At 34.0% G+C, this 18,308-nt stretch overlaps 1 protein-coding gene across 12 annotated transcripts in view; it reads right to left on the reverse strand.

Moving 5' to 3' along the window:
* Nucleotides 1-18,308, reverse strand: part of ZBBX (zinc finger B-box domain containing) — a 121,192-nt gene that overhangs the window by 36,043 nt on the left and 66,841 nt on the right. For 11 of the 12 annotated variants that reach the window (XR_012072338.1, XR_012072337.1, XR_012072339.1 and 8 more), the window contains 7 exons: nt 16,408-16,517; nt 15,953-16,053; nt 14,742-14,821; nt 12,951-13,090; nt 7,736-8,043; nt 4,180-4,333; nt 3,308-3,424 (listed from right to left, as the gene is read on the reverse strand). Coding sequence is in view for 1 of the 12 variants with exons in the window: in XM_031679641.2 (XP_031535501.2) it covers nt 3,308-3,424; nt 4,180-4,333; nt 7,736-8,043; nt 12,951-13,090; nt 14,742-14,821; nt 15,953-16,053; nt 16,408-16,517 (1,010 nt within the window). In the remaining 11 variants the exon portion in view is untranslated. The remainder of the gene's footprint in view (nt 1-3,307; nt 3,425-4,179; nt 4,334-7,735; nt 8,044-12,950; nt 13,091-14,741; nt 14,822-15,952; nt 16,054-16,407; nt 16,518-18,308) is intronic. The other variant, XR_012072341.1, reaches the window with a different exon arrangement.

Raw genomic sequence — 18,308 nt, forward strand, 5'->3', positions numbered from 1 at the left:
ATTTTATTTATACCTGCCACTCTCAACAGTGAGGCAGTAGCAGCATAACAGTACAGGGCAGTGAGTGTGACAGCAGTGCAGCTGTCTAAATAGAAACTCCTAAACCTATGGAGAAAACCACACCCTTCTACCTGTATTACGTTATGTCTCAGGCAAATAAAATTTAAAGGAATTTAGAACTCGTTAAAATAAAACAAACAAATGAAACATGTTATTAGGAAGAACTGGATCTCTGCCAACACAGGTAAATACGAGGTGAGAAACATTTAATACAATGTAGATGCCCTTCAGAAAATTCAGGGGAGTACAAACGCTGGCTGAACTCTTGTAACAACAGCTGGTTGCCTCAGTACTAATTGATCCCGACTGAGAAAAAAAGTACACTGGGGGTGGGTCAGACTTATGACTAGCACACAGCAGAGTGACAGACCATCTTTCCTACTGGAAATATACTCAAACTATAATTTAAGTCCTTAAAATACAGAAAGAGAGGCTTCAATTTGGTCCTTGGTTTTACTTATTTTGTTCATTTATGTGAGTAAGTCATTTCCTCTTAACGTGTCCCAGTATAAGCTTATTTACAGTATTGCTAGGGTTAAGATTTGAGACATAGTTAAGATGGGCACTAATAAAAAATGCCACGACTAAAGGGATCATTCCATAATTTTTTTTTTAAATTTCAGTTTGTAGATTATAAACTGAAGAAACTCCTTTTGGAGTAACTTACGCCATCGCAGGCAATGTAAATAAAATTTCCACATATGCTTCCGAACTCTTAGAAAACACATTTGTTAATGTATAAATTCTCAGTAATTTACACAGTGGAGGAAGATTGCCAAAAGAGAAAACTGTTCTGCAATCTTTATTCAGGGAAAAAACATTGAGTCCTTTGATCAGAAATGTCACTGAAACTCTACGCAAGAAACGTGTTGCTCTGCTTGTGTTTCATACAATTCTAACATTTTATTTAGAACAGTAATAACAATTATTGCATTAAAGACTACTCAGTGAGTGACTCATATTTTTTATATCTTTATCTGCATTCTTATGCCCATTAATATAACCCAAAGCACTCTTTTACGCTATATCCCCAATATTTGGCTGGCCTTACAAGTAATCAGAGCACGTATTCTTGAGCTAATACCAAGGAAATTCCTTTTCTTATATTTACAGTGTAATTGTTATCAGTGTTAATCTATAATTTTCTCAGATTACAGAGACAAGAAATTGGGGTGGAGGAGCAGTAGATTTTGCAGCGAGGGGAGAATCAACAGACTTGCTGCTAAACGCACATGTATTTCATAGCTATCATGTTTTCCACTCACAAACTTAAAAATCTTATAGAAATACATCCTGGCATTAGTTCAGAATATAAGATTTCTATTAACTTGTGGCATAACCAGGAAAATTTAATTTTTATTTCGGGCTACTACCTCTGTCCAGAAAATCATCTTCCTCCACCTCCGATTGGTCTTAATAATTCTTTAAGATCTGGTTGAAATGTCACCTAGTCTTTAACAGCTTGAATATCTACACGTTTCAACGGCAAAGCAATTATTTTATCATCTCCATTCCTAAAAGACTGCACATGCAACTCCCTGTGTTACAACTGATCATGTGTACTATTATTATCTATCAGGTTCCAGTTTGTTACTCACAGTCCTTTCGTAAGATTTGTATTACATATGGTGTAATTTATGTATCTACATGTCTATACAGCAGTTTTCTCAAAGGATGATTTTTGAACTATCTACACGAGCATAATGTGGAATTGTTGATAAAATAAATGCAAATTCCTGGACCTTATCTCAGCCTTAATGAGTCAGAATCTCTAAGAGTGAGGCTGAGAAATCCACATTGCAACAGGCTTCCCAGTTGATTATACTCACACAGACATTCCAGAAGCCTCTGAACTAGACTCTTAAGTTCCCGGGCTTCAGGGAAGATGGCTTATTTTATATCACCAGTCCCTGGCCTCTAGTAGGTGCTCCTTCAAATGTTTTTTATAGTTTTTTTTTTTATAATAAAGTATTGATTTTAACTGATCACTCCAAATCGATACTTGTAGGCATTTGACTACTTACCTATAAAGATTTGTTTTGGTAACAAATTTCTCATAGCATGCATGTGAATTTTTTGTCAATACACAGTGACTTAAAACAGTTCCTCTAACTGCCTCAGAAGAAAAGCAACCAGAATTTTTAAAGCTGTCCTAGACTTTGATGTGAGACTAAGTATCTAATTACAGAGCCAAAAAACATTCATCATAAATGAATGCATTTTCTACTAAAAAAAAAAAACAAAGTTTTACATCTGACAGATTCTCAACATAAATGCATATACACAGAATCTAATAGAAGCTAGCAAAGTAGTTTTAATCATAGGATTTAGGGCAAGAGAGACATGTAAACCTTACATATTTGGACAAATCATATGTAATTAAATTTCTGGCTTGAAGATGGCTTTCAGACAAAGGCAAATAGTCCCCTTTGTCAAGAGTTTCTCCTAAACAGTGAGTTCCTGAAGATCAGAGGACATGACGTATGGCCCAGGGCCCAGCATGGGGTCAACGTACTCAACACATTTGTGTTGAATTGCCTTAATTCATCAGTCACCTACTGCAACTTCGTATGGGATTCAGCACAAAGCAAGCCTACTTGAGCAGGTATTTTAGGATAACAATAATGATCTGACAATACTACTGATATTAACGATGTCACAGTTTTCTGCACACACTCACTAGGATAATATTGCAATGAACATTCAACAGTCAAACAAGCTATCCTATAGAAAATCCTGCAATTATTCTGGTTAAAGAATAGAGTTAACGAACTGAAATCAAGATCCCAGGGTCAACACACTAAGCGTTAGGTTTAGAGCAGGTGTGTCTTAACCATAGCAGCAAGTAGCAATCATATGGCTGTATTCTAGCAGAATACAAATCAGGTAGAGGAGCATGCCAAGCCTGGTGTAAACACACTGTTTCCTGAAGGTGTAATGAAACTGAGTATGACTTTATAAGGATTGTTTAAAATATATGCCATATCCTGAGCTACATTTTAAAAATATTGTTCTCTAACACATTGTTAGAGAAAATAACTCAGACTGTAATTCATGTTTTTGAGAAGAATAATGACTACTCTTGTTTTTTGCTTTTGGAAGAAAAGTCCCGGACAGTTTAAATGAGTAAGTTTAAATTATGTAACAGCAAAAAATAATTGTCAGGTGCCTAGTAAACTGCTGAGAGACAAACTAATAGACAAGGGGAGCCCACAATATGCCACTGCAGCCTAATAGCCAATCTTACCCATCCTCTGCTGTGCTCCACTTGGCGCCAGGTTCCAGGCACTCCTCGGAACACCCAAGGCAACTTCATCGTCAGCATGTGCACTTATGCTATAGTCTGGGATCCATTCTCTGTCTCCTGAGATGGAAAAAATAGCAAAATAATATAAAGTTTAAAAAGAGAAGAAATCCATATTGTTGCTTTATTATATATATTGTCTTACTGGATAATATTTAGTTAAAATAAAAAACATTTATAACGGTGAGGTATATATTAGGAAAGCGAGAATCTCATACAAAAATCTCATAATTATGCAAAATCTCATAACTTAAAAAAAGGGAAAAAATTCTAAATTGCAAAGATACTGCACACACACACAAGCTTCAATAGAAACAAACATTTTTAAAAGTATATAGCAATATAACAAAATATAATGGTTTGAATGTGGATAAATACATTTGAATACATAGGAAATCTAAGAATATAGGGGCTGCCAAGACCTGGCTTTAAAAAGAAATTATGGCTAGTCTCAGAAATCTCACAGTTCCTAAGATTTTAAGATTCTCTTTCAAGATGGTATTTAAGGATTAGCATATAAATGTGCTGATTAAGTGATTTGAAGATTAAATTTTTATTAATTTATTAAGGACCACACTTTTAAAATCTAGGAATAATCTCTCAGTCTCATTATAGCCATGTTTTCTGTTAGTAGCTTTAAATATAAACATATGTCAACTCACACAGGGTTAACAATTTCGACTAGAAGAGAATGATTTTATTTGTTGAACAGAATTGCCCAGTATTTCCTAAGATGTTGACAGACTGTTTAAAAAAAGGGGTCAGAAAATTGTTAGCTTGGTCTACAGGCCATCGGATTTCATGTCTGAATTTACCTGCAACAGAAATCCTAGTACTGGAGTAGCTGCATTCTAAGCTTTGAGAAGGAGGTAAGTTGAGTCTTTCACTTCTATCAAAAACAAAGAATTTTTCAAGTCCTTGATATTGCTCAGTTATAGGCTTATTTCTGAGGGCTATTTCTTGTAACAACTAGAAAACAAAATATTCAACAAAATTGAATTTATTTTATCTCATCAATACAAAGCAGCACATTCATTCATTGAGCACCTACTATGTTCTTGGCATGGATTCAGCCCACATCAAGTTTAGACTCCAGTTGTGGAGACATAAACAATAACACAACATTTATATAGAGTAAGTTCTGAAAAATATGTAAACCACAATTATAGTAGTTATCTGAAATTTGACATCAAATCTAAGGAGGACAGAAATTCTTGAAGCAAATGAAAGTTTTCTTTCTCCTTTCTTATTTTCTTCCCTCCATGTCTTTGCACATAAATTACTCTGGAAAATGGAGTGTCTCTCATATGCTGTGTTTCTGAACTAGTGTTTTTGTCTATCCATAAAATCAATTCAGAGATGGAAAATCAGTACGATGGAAACAAATCTGATCTGATGGTGCTCATAGAGAAAACTCATGTTAACAAACTACTCATCGTAAAGAAAATAAACAAGTAGGAAACTGAGTTAAGAGTGAGCCAAGTGAAGCTTATATATAGCTAGAAACTAGCAGATCTAAATTTTGAATATAGATATGGCTCATTTGAAGTCTCAGCTTATTCCACCGCCCTATGAATTCACATTTTGATCTGTTTTCATCTTAGGGAAGAATATAAATGGGATTAAAAAATACATGAGTCTAGTCAGAAATAGATTGGAGATTCAGCAGTGAGAACTCTAATGGGCTTCAAATATAATCAGGGTGGCTCTCAGGATTTAGCTGCTCCCTAATGGAGCTAATTAATGCCCAGATGAAGCCTGTTTTAAGAGGGAAATCAACTCAAAGAAAATTGTTATAATTCTGTTCAAATTTATAAATCATGTAAATGATAAGTATTACAAAACCAAGCAAGTGCCCAAGAAAGCACTTCCTTCAAAGACAAGTCCAAGTCCACTCTACTCAGGACACCGTCACTGGCTCTCTCAGACACTGACTGTCAATTCACAGGACACCTTCAGCTTCAGTGGGGATCATATTTGGATCAGACAATTGAAAAAATGGAAGGGTGTTTTAAAGCGTAGGTTGACAGAGAAGAACAATGAGAGTGAATTTGTTTGTTTGTTTTTTCCCTAAACTCACAAAGTTAAACTTGGTAGTTTCAGAACCAAAGCCAAGAGCCCCTGACTAGTTCATGTGCTTCCCAGCACGTAACCCTACCTCATTGCTGCTGCTCTACAACTTAGCGCTCAGTTCAATCGGGGGCTCCAGCTTTAGGAAGGACTCAGTTTCTGGAAACTGAAGTAGAAAATGAACCTATACTCCATTTGGAAGTCAGGTAATACCACTGCTAAAAAATGCCTCTACTGCCTGTCCGCTCTTGAATTTTCTACTGGAGAACAATAGACTTCTAAGTAGTTTTTGCTCAGAGAATGGCCTCTACTAGGGCAGGAGAACAGCAGAAGTTCATGTCCAGTAATTAGGGATGAAAAGAAAGTAGATTTTAACACTAAGTGTAAAGCACTGTGTTCTATGATATAATCATTTACCTTTTTTTTTTTAAACAATAGTATAAGGGATCAAAATGATTAGTAGTTTTTTTTAACATTCCCATTTTAATTATGAAATACTTTAAATATGTAGACATGTGCAATGCATAATATAATTACCACACAATATCAGTAATTTTAAAGAACTGCTTCAGATATCTATATGAGGAATAGAACTAGTTGTAGTATTGCATTGAAGTTGACATACACTACTCCAATGCAGGTTTTTGACAATTATTTTATCTGAGTGTATCCATGAAAACTTTAAATTATCTTAAATGTTTCCAAAATTGCTGTCAGACATATACTCTATGCATTCTTTTATATTACATTTTAACATCACATTTGGGGGATGTACCCGTGTTAATAAAAGTAGTTCTATTTCATTACTTTTAATTGCTACATTGCTTTCCATTATATGAATTACCACAGATTATTTATCTATGAGTTTTTGCCAGATATCTTTTATTAGGTTACAGAAAACCCAATCATGGCAGAGGTCAGGCAGGCTGACACCTGGTATAGAAGGACTGGGTCCACATGCTCAGGTGTCCTCTCCTATAACACAGCACAAAGCATGTGAGAGTGTCACCCAGCCCTCTGCATGATGTCCTGTGGAAACTGGGAAGTCAGAGTTCTTGTTTGTTTGTTTGTTTGTTCTGTTTTCAGAAATTCATTCTATGATCCATTGTTTTCTTCATCAGGGGAAGGGGGATGCTCAGCTGCAGTGGGGCATTATTTTGGGGAATCAATTATTTGCTAAATTGTGGGAATGTCTTTCTACAAAAGATTGGGATTTACTTTTGCCAGATACATCAGGGTACCAGTAGATAGGGATTAACATTTGTCTTAATTTTATTGGCTTGGAGAGTCCAAGCAAGAAATGTATATCACTCTAAACTGATGCTAGATGGAAGCTTGCGATTTCCATTTTTCAGAGAAGGTGTTTGTTGGCTTAGGCCAGATCCCCTGCAGAAATCAGCTTCCTTTCATGTTGTTGCACCTGTGAGGATGTCTACTTGTTCCTTCAGTGACTGAGCAGACTTTTAGGGACCTAAGGTTTTGCAGAGGTCTCAATTCCAATTTCCCACTTTGAGAAGGAACAAGACCTGTCACGAAGTGGGTATAGAAATCTAATCCCCTAAGCAGACGTAGCAGCAGCTCAATGTTCATTCTCCTACTTTTTTCATCCCACCTGCAGTTTAGGCGCCGTGGAGATTCTTTGCAAATGAATTTAAAGTCTTGTTAAAATGTTTGACTTGCCCAGTTTCCAAAGAATTTAACATTTTATTTGTCCAATTTCTAAAATAACTTATTATTAAGAATCACAATTACTTAATATTTTTATGACAGAACAGAGATTCAAATAGTTTTTGAATTTGGCAAGAATGCAATAATGAGCTACTCTATCTTGTTTTCTCTAAGAAGAAACAAAAACTATATCCTCATTTCGTTACTAACCAAATTCCTGAAGAATTACCTTTTAAACCTTATACTAAACCTCAAAAACTGGTTTTATCCATAGAACTGCATTTGTTTCATTTTAACCAGTAACTATAGAGCAAAAAGCTGGAAAGGATTTATTATACTAAATTATTTATAATAATGAATTTTATTTAGAAAAGTAATAGCACTTTTACTATGTGCATGAAGTGGGCCTTAAAGGATTTGTCATAGAAAACCATTTGTTACAATGGCATTTGCCATATTAGAATTTACTCTGTAAATCATTAACATTCTTTCCCATTGAGTCACTCTAACTATAAGGTCCCACATTTTAACTTCAGTAGGAAGTAACATTTAAGAATATGTTGTGTCAATATGAAATTTTCTTATGATGTTTATTATAAAAATGTTAATACAATAAACATAATAGATATTTACCAGTGGTGACTCTGTAGTTTCAGAATGTTCATAGTTTGGCCTCTCTTGCAGGTCGCTTAATTCCAAGGATTCCTTGTCCTCTTGAGATAATTTCTCCTTAATGGAGGGTTTTTCTAAATCTGTACTTGGCAAAGGATCCTTGCTCTCATGTGATATACAGGAATCATCATACTTTTGATAACTTTCTATATCTGTGCTTTTCTCTTTGAAATTTCTCTCCATAAAGCTGTTTTCTTCTAATTTTTCAACAGCAAGAGAGTAAGCATCAGGATCCACAATGTCATCAGAATCTGTACCTGAAGTTCCTGCTGTTGAAAACACGCATTTACAACAGTTAAATAAAGTTAAACAAATAGATTGATTAAACTGTTCACAAACCAGAAGTTCTGCAGTATAAACCTTTATCAATAAACACTATTTTTAAATCAACGTTTCTTTACTGAGTTCTCAGGGTTAAAATACTTCTCTGCTTATGTTCATAAATGGTAATCCTAATTTACTTATACATTCAAACTTAAATGATTTAGACTAATGGAAGGAGGCAAGATTTTGTTTTGTAATGCAAACTTGAAACTGATGCAAATTTTCATTCCAGTCTGTGGTTCACTTCCCACTTTCCTACCCCCTCTCCCACTCAAGTTTTGTATCAGCAACTTGTGAGAAATACTGCATAGGGAATCTTATTTCCACATTTTTCCTCTTTCGCTTAGCATGACTAGTGATGAGGAGAGGGCAGAGGGAAATCTGCCAGATGAAAAAACAGCAGCAGTTAGGCGCACAGAAAATGTTTAAGCTGGGACACCTGCCTCTGGAAAACTACAAAAAGAGCAAGATTATATCAGTCACTCATCGCATTATGTCTGTTTTAAATATATCACTTCGCCTAGATCATTGGTTTTCAACCTGGCTGCACAATGGAATCATCTGAAGGTACTCTTTACAATTGTCAGTGTATGGGCCCAACCCCAAACCAATTAAACCAGACACTGAGAGTGGGACTAAGCACTGGTTTTTATGTGTTTTTGTTATTTTCCCCCTTCTGTCAAGTTCTCCAAGTGATTAATAATGTGTAATGTGTAACTATAGAGTTATGAAACATTGGTCTAGATTTTCTTAAGAATGAAAACTCTTTAAACATTTTGGCACCACATTGCTTTCATGCATGTATATTATATATATACACATACACACATATATACACGTACACTCATACACATATTTATACAGACTGAATACAGCTTTACCTGATTATCCCTTATTCTCTATTCTCTTTCCAATTTATACGTCTTATCTCAACAGACTGTAAAATCACAGAGGCTATAACTGAAATAGTCTCCAGTGACAGAAGCTCTGCCTCATTGCTCAGAGGACTGACCTGCTGCAGTCAGATGTTTATATAACTCAGCCATTACACACAGTGCTTAGAACTTCCAATATCACCTCTTAAACTGTACAAATACTATGAGAACTGCAGTAAGTTGTACGTCAGAGAAATACTTTTATAGAAAAACTTTATAAAAGCTATTCAATTAAATGAAATTTTTATGATAATGCTGTACTTTCCTCCTAAATTGAATAGAAATGATCTGAATCTGACTTTTTTGTAGAAAGAGATGCTATTTCCTATATGTAAATGTCTACAACTAACCTCTACAATATTTTTGCAAGATGGTAAAATTCCATTATCAGAATTTATTGCTGCTGAAAAGGTGACAACACAGCCTTTTAATAAGGTTTAAAATGTGATGCAGAGAGTACAGATATAATTTAATTTAGTCTATTCACTGGAAGCCCTGTTAAGTAATAAAAATTAGATGTCTTGGTTCAACATTAAAACGTCAATTATTCTAATCTGTCACAGCAACAGGCTAAATAAGAAAAATCACAGGATCATATCAATAGATGCAGAAAAATCAGTCAATAAAATCCAACACACATTCATGTTAAAAACTCTTAGTAGACCAGAAATAAAGTGGAACTTCCTCAACTTGATAGAGTACCTACAGAAAATTACAGTTAACATTCACACTTAATGATAAGAAATTTTACCTCTAAGATCAGGAACCAGACAAAGATGTCAACCCTTACCACTCTTTTTCAGCATTTGGAAGTCCTAGCTAATGAAATCAGACAAGAAAAAGGAAATAAAAGGTATACAGATTGGCAAGGAAGAAATACAGCAGATTTTACAAATTACAAATTACACGATGGAATTGATAAGTGATTATTGAAAGGTTGCAGGATACAATCTCAACATACAAAAGTCAACTGCTTTCCTATACACCAACAAGAATAAGTGGAATTTAAAATTAATAACAATATCATTTACATTAACCACAAAAAATGAACTAGTTAGGTATAAATCTAACAAAGTATGTATAAGATCTATATGAGGAAAACTATAAAATCTCTGATAAAAGAAATCAAAGAACTAAGAGATAGTTCACATTCACAGATAAGAAGACTCAATATTGTCAAGATGTCAGTTCTTCCCCAATTTGGTCTACTGATTCAATGCAATCCCAGGCAAAATCCCAGCAAATTATTTTGTACATATTGACAAACTGACTTTAAAGTTTATATAGAGAAGCAACACAATATTGAAGGAAAAGGACAAAGTCAGAGAACCGACACTATACAACTTTGAGAATTACCATACACCTATTGTAATCAAGACAATGTGGTATTAGCAAAAGTATAAAAATAGATCAGTGGAACAGAATGAAGAATCCATAATAGACCCACATAAATATATTCAACTGATTTTTGACAAAAGAGTAAAGTTGGTACAATGGAGAAAAGACAGTCTTCAACAAATGGTGTTGGAACAAGTGGAATTCACACGCCCCAAAATAAATCTGGACACAGACCTTATACTCCTCACAAAAATTAACTTAAAATGAATGATAAACTTAAATGTAAAATGCAAAACTATGAAACTCCTAGAACATAGGAGAAAATCCAAATGATCTTGATTACGGTAATGACATTTTAAGACACAACACAAAAGGCAGGATCCATGAAAGAAATAATTGATAAGCTGGACTTCATTAAAATTAAAATATTCTGTTCTGTGAAAGATACTGCTAAGAGAATGAGATGATGAGCCACATACTTGGAGAAAATATTTGTAAAATACATACATAAAGTACTGTTATCCAAAATATATAAAAGAATTCTAAAATTTCAACAGTAAGAAAATGGACAACTCAATTAAAAAATGGGCCAAAGACTTTAACAGACACCTCATAAAAGAAAATATATATATGGAAAATATGCATATGAAAAGGTACTCAGCATCATATTTCATTAGAGAATTTCAAATTAAAACAATGGGATACCGCTATACAATTATTATAATGGCAAAAATCCAAAACACTGACAATACCAAATGCTGGCAAAGATCTGAAGAACAGGAACACTCATTCATTGCTGGTGGGAATGAAAAACGGCAGAGTCAATTTGGAAGAAAGTTTGCTGGTTTCTCACAAAATTAAATGTATTCTTACCACATGATCCAACAATTGTGCTCCTTGATATTTACCCAAATGATTGAGCAACGTATGACCAAACAAAATCTCACACGTGGATTTTTATAGCAGCTTTATTCATGATTGCCAATACTTGAAAGCAACCAAGATGTCCTTCAATAAGTAAATTTATAAATAAATTGTGATACATCCAGACAATGGAACATTATTCAGCACCAAAAGGAAGTGAGTTATCAAGCCATTAAAATATAAGGAGGTACCTTTAAGTGGATATTACTGAGTAAAATAAGCCAATCAGAAAATACTACACATTGTATGATTTCAGCTATATTACCTTCTGGAAAAGGCAAAACTGGAGACAGTAAAAAGGTCAGTGGTTTCTGGGGGGTTGTGTCAAAAGGCAGAGCACAAAGGATTTTTAGGGCAGTAACACTATTGTATTATACTATAATGGTAGATAAAAGTCATTACATATTTGTCCAAACCTATAGAATGTACATCACCAAGAATGAAACCTAATGTAAACTATGGACTCTGAGTGACAATGATGTGTCAAGACATATTCACTGATTGTAACAAATGTAATGTTCTGATTTGGGATGCTAACAGTGGGAGAAGCTGTTAGTTGGTAGAGGCTGAGGGCATATGGGAACTCTGGTACTTCCTGATCAATTTTGAAACTGCTCTAAAAAACAAGATCTATTTAAATAAATTATCTTCAAAGTAACACTTAATGGGCATTTGTGTTCAGTATTTTCCCAAAGGCAACTGAACATCAGGCTCCAGGTATGTCAAAAAATATCTTCTGGACTAGATCTGGAGCCCTAAAAATCCTAAAGTCCCATGTGGCTATAGTTCATGCTTGTATGATTTGGAGGCTTAGTAGGTGAAGATGTTCAAACCAGCAGGATTAGCACAGATCACTGTTCTCTACCATCTGCTACCCATTCAAAAGGTAATCATCAGTTTTACAGCTAGTGACTTCAAATAAGGATCTCTAGTATCCCTTAAATTCCTCACATAAGATATATTTATTGGCTTTTCTGAAAATCCTAAGTAGATAAAATATATTTTAAAAGCAGTGAAAATAATCTAGTTGCTCTATTTCAGTTTAGGGAAATGAGGTCTAAGGAAGGAAGTGACATGTTCAAGGTCACACAGTGATTAAGGCAGAAATGGAAACAAAGTCTGACTCCAAGGCCAGGAAACTTTGCTATGACTGTCTTTAAACGATGATCTCACCATCTGGAAACTGAAACCAGACATTAGCACACAAAACATTCTAATCTACAGATCCCAAGGGAACTGCCGGTGATAGCAACGTAGATGATTTGTTTTTGGTTTGGTTTTATCACTCATGTGAAACTTTACATCAAATTTAAATATTTTAGGAAAAGATTTAACGCAAGGAAGGGCAAAAGGGTGCCAATCAGAATCTTATCACTAAAAGCCCAGTAATCTTTTAAAAGCTGGCTCAGTCCATAACTTTTAGAATCTTATATTGTCTGCTTTTACCTCTAAATACAAATACTATTACCCATTGATTAAAAATAGCATTTGATAGAAAATTATGTATTTTCAACTGATTTTCTTCTGAGTACTAAATTTTCTGGGTTTAAAATGAACCCAAAATAGGCAGAGCTTTAATATACTGTAATACCAATAGGTTTTATTAAGTTACTAACATTCATTGTCAATAATATTAAGCAACAAAAAAAGGTTACCTTTTGAATTATCTTTACAATAAGAAGAGTTGTTGCTCAGATGAAGATGTAAGAGGTCTCTTTTTCCCTTGGTGAAAACATGATGTTGATGGATGTCATTTTCATACAGAAAAGTATTCTGATAATCATGAAATGTGCAACTTTCATGTTTAGGTACAAGCAAAAGAATACAGTTGAAAGAAATTATATATTTTAAAAATCCAGCTTATTAAAATAAATATAGCAAAACCTTAAGAAAATAAGGTTATTCATTTGTTTTAATGTTTAATGTTTAATGTTGTTTTAATGTACCGTGGACACACTCTAAACTACAAGTAACTAAATAGTATTATGAATTTAAAAGAAATAGGCACTGGGGACAAACCTAATTTAACTACGAATTTTCAATCTGACATTTCTTTTTTAAAATATTTTGAAATAAGTTTGGTTTCTTATGTTCTTTCTTCTAAAAGTGGAGAGTTAGCTTTCAATCTTATCAAGCTGATGAAATCAAGGTTTTATTGCTTAAATAAAATTTTTATTTGTTTATCAAGAAGTATATAAGTTCAAAAGCCATATGTGGTATTTATGTTTCAATTTTAATGAAGATTAATATAGGTAAGCATAGTTACAACTGAATAACATTTTCTGAGACCTGAATAATATATTTAATAATACTTGATATTTAGGTAAGCTGTACATGGTACCACCATAAAAACTCATGGATTAAGCTTAACCAAAAAGGTCCTCTGGTGTCATTTATGATCTTTTATGACTCTTCTTAAAAAAGAAGCAGCTCTATGGACACCTTCAATCCAAGATGCAAAACTACTGCCAAACTGTAATCAGAAATTTTCTCTGCCTTGTCGAACATGGAAGTCAAAGCAATGACTTGTGATAGGGTATATAAAAGGACCAAATTGGAGAGTAGAAATACCATCCATTTCCTTAGGGAAACAGTAGTGCATATAAACTTCTTATCTACTGACCAGAAGGTTGTCTCCTGCCAAAAGCACATTAGCTGCTAGATATCTGGATCTATGTCCAAACGTGGGGCTTTTCAGGTCCAAGGGCATCACTTAGGCCCACTGCTGTTCCACAATGCTGACAGGGGCCTAAGTTGATCTGAACATATAAACAAAGAATCGGTGTAGGGGCTACTTAAGAGGAACGTCATTCTGCTCTTTGCCCAACTTAATACTTTGCAGTCACGACACCTGAAATCCCAGCTAAAGCTTCAACAGCAAAGAGGACTTGGAGTAATTTTTAACGTGACTAACAGATACAGCTATATATTAATATTCATTTGGAAATAACAAAATTCTAAAAAAAAAGTTACAACGTGAACCATTATAATTCGTTTATTTGATTTATCACACAGTAAAATCTACCTGGGAAGTAATCTGTAGTTTAGGAGCTCTTTTTGTCTCTCAACCTAATCGTTAATATACCTGTTTTTATTTAGGGCTCATAACAAACTGAAGTAAGGAAAATTCAAAAATTATCTTTGGAGAAAATGAGAAAGTTCATATGAAATATATCAGCCTTGGTCAGCCATTTCAAATAATAACAATTCCTAAATTCAGAAGCATCTATTAAATAATCCAGATACTAGGTAGAGCATAAACATACCATTATAGGTAATTTTGTAATTATTGATTGTTGATCCATATTAGCAATATTGTACCCAAATTTAAACACATCTTGAGTAAAATATAGTCTAACATTAAAGTCACTTGTTTTTTATGTCATGAATTTCTCATGAGATAGTTGATTTTTTGTGAGTTTTTAACAAGCATCGAAAGATCTTACCTTTGTTGACTGTCTGCATCTGCTAACTCAACTTTATAAGGCACGGCGTTTCCTGATTCTTCAAATTCCTCTTCATAAGTCTTATTAAATGCATGTTGTATAATATTAGTATGTTCAATACATTTATTATACACTAACCAGTTAACATGTATGTACTAGACATTTTCTTCTTACAAGGAATGTCATGAGCTCTCTGACTATGTGCCACAGAACATTCGACATCTGGCGGCGTCAGTTCACTTTATCACTACTATCACACCCAGAACCAAAACTTGCAGCTTATGTTTTATCATGCAATGACTAAGTGCCAAGTAGATTAGTGACTAAGGTGTTTTTAATTCTTTGGCCGGCATGCCATAAACTTACTCCTTGCACCCACAATTTAATGAAGAGCACACATAAATATATACACATACATATATATATGCATTGTGTATGTATTTATTTGTTCAATCTTAAATTTATACAGAGGAGAAACAAAAATGTTGCTAAGCATACACACACACATATACACATACACACAGAGCAGAAGCTATTAATCAAAAGAAGAAAGTAGTACATAAAAAGGTACTTCCTCCATTCTAGTCTTTCTCTGTGATAACCACAGGAAGCACAATGTGGTGGTGGAGCATCCAGCTACTAGAGGACCAGAAAGTCAGAAATGGACTGAATTTGACACAACTTAACTCTTCAGCCTGAAGCTCTAGCTCTGACTGGCTCTAGCTCCAGCTGATTCTACTTGGTGTCTGCTAGAGGTTTATATTCAAGTTATTACTGTACTAAATCCCTTACATCTTAATACTGTTTTTCCTTTAAAATAATGTGAAATGACATTCAACAAACTCAATGTATACAAATTATATTAAAAAGATACCATATAATGAGACTAATCTTTGTTAAAATGCCTGACAACATACAGAACTAAATGAAACAAATGCTAAACCACATTTCTACAAGTTAAAAGAGTGAAATGTCTTCTCATCTCCCATATTATGACACAATATCAATTCAGCTCACAAATTTACTGTCTACATTAAAACTATAGTCTGCTTTATTCCTTTCGGCATGTTTAAATTCAAACACTTGTAAATTTAAACTATTAAATTATGTGGTATTATGAAAGAAATCTTGTTGAAAATAATATGTACTTGTAACTGCATATTATGAATTTCCTGTTTGTTAAGTAATATGAGTGGTCATTATGCACTTACATCATCCAGTTCGACTATTTTTAGAGATGGTTCAGGTCTCTCTCTGTTCAATTCTTCTACTGGCAGAAAAAGAGCGGAGGGTTGTATTTTGAGCTCCTCAACTAGAAAATAAGATTAAAAGTCATCTCATCAAAGAATATTCTTTACCTGATAATTCATCTTCTAATAATACAGGCAACCATAGAAGAAGAATATTCTCCAAAGGTATAAATACTGTCAATTTTAATTTTCCCAGCTTAGGTAAAATACACATTTACTTAAAGTTCTATTTTTAAATGAAACTATTTAAACTGAGGCTAAGTAAACCTAGAGGGTGGGGAGAAGAGTGTGCATGATTCTAATCTGGAAATGAAGTGTGCACAGTGCAGTTGAGAATGATACAGTCAAGAAAACCAAGAGCAGCTACTGATTGATGCTCAGTGAATTTGAAAATATCTAATCAAGGCTGAACTAACCATCACTATCTTCATCATTTTCATTCTGAGAACACTGTGCCTCACTCGTGGTTTTATCCTGAGGTTTGAATGTATCCGGTAGCATGTTTTGAAGTTGCTCCTGTGGAGTTCTACAAAACAAGAAAGAAGCAATTAAAAGCCTAAAGTGCATTACCTAAAACTTCCCCAGACAAGATCTTGATTTATTTCATAGAAGAGTGTGTCTACAAAATTAACGATGAAACCGTAGCTGTGCCTCTAATTCACAGAAGAAAAGTACAATTGTATAACAGCATCTTAACCTACTAAAAGCATTTTGTAAGTCAAATTAATATCACACAAGATTTTTAACTTCACTTATATCCTACTGTTTCAAAGTTTAGGATAAAAATCAAAGTTATGACAGAATTTAATGCTCTTGCAAAATATACATGGAGTCTGTGAAACATATCTCACTGTTTAAAAAGCTAATTTACAAATGTTTGCTGTATCTCACTGTCTTGGCATTATGCTGAAGAATTCTAAGAGAATTGAAGACATTTTTCTAAACCTCCACTAAGCCAGTATGGCAACAAAATAGTCTCCCATGAAATGAACATGAGGTATTCTGGCTGTAGCATCTATGACCTAACTAACAATGAGGTCTGATGTGGACCATCTCACATACAAGGCAATGAAGTACAGGAATTCTTAGAGGTCATGAGCATTTGGTTCCAGAGGATATCTCAAATTATGGGGAAGAGGGTCACTTTTGAACTAAGAATGTAAGTAGCTGCACAGCCCTTCAAGATTATGCATGCTCATGAAGTCCCCACATCAGTCAGGGCCTTCTTAACAATATTAGCAGCGACGTCAATATAAAACTTAAAATGTACCAGGCTCTGTTCTAACCGATTTGGGTACTGAATCTTAATAGGAGTATTAAACAGGCACTAGTGTTATCTTAAATTGGTGAGAAAAACTGAAGCACAAAGAAGTAAACCAATTTGTTCAAAGTTATTCAAGTAGTAAATACAGCAAAGAGAATTTGAACCCAAGCAGTTTGCCTCCCCAAGCCCATATTCTTAATCATTACCCTATATCACCTCTCTCCCAACTAGCAAAGGCCCTAAAAATTTAATAATCTTCTGGCAAACTATAACTGTGTGCATTTTCCCAATATATGCAGTGTATATATCAGAACACTCCAAAATATTTATATATTATTCAGCTTTGAATAGCATGTCATCTTGCATCCACAATTTAATCAAGTGATGGAAAATATTAAAGAGTAAAGGCCAAAGACAAACTGGCATCGGGCCACCAGAAACCTCTTTCCAGTTTGACGTGTACTAAAAATTCAATCAGAAGGGATAAATTAGGAGCGTAAGATTTCCAGATACTAACTACTATATATAAAATGATAAACAAGTTTCTTCTGTATAGCACAAGGAACTATATTCAATATCTTGTGGTAATACATAATGAAAAAGAATATGAAAATGAATATATGTATGACTGAAACGTTACACTATACACCAGAAATCATAAAAAAAAAAAAAGTAAGCATTAAATGTATCTGTCGTGAACATAGCCATATCTAAGAGCCTAGAATTTACCTTGCACATCACAGGTATTCAAAAAATGTTTCTTAAATAAATTTATGATGTACACATTCAAAAAATTCAATCACAAGTACACAGAAATGTACTAATATCCAGATATTCCTTCTTCATTAAGTGAAGACTTTTCTAATTTTAGGAGGAAAGCCCTGAACCAAAGACATATAGAGTCTAGATACTAGAGTATTAGAGTTGAAGGGAGCCTACAGATTATTTATTCCAAACTGAATATTTTGCATGAATCAAGAGAATTTAAGTGATTTGCCTATGAATAACTAGTTAGTCAACAAACTAAATCTACATTCTCGATATTGGGACCCT

This window comes from Vicugna pacos, chromosome 1 (genome assembly GCF_048564905.1).
Source record: "Vicugna pacos chromosome 1, VicPac4, whole genome shotgun sequence".
Lineage (NCBI taxonomy): Eukaryota > Metazoa > Chordata > Mammalia > Artiodactyla > Camelidae > Vicugna > Vicugna pacos.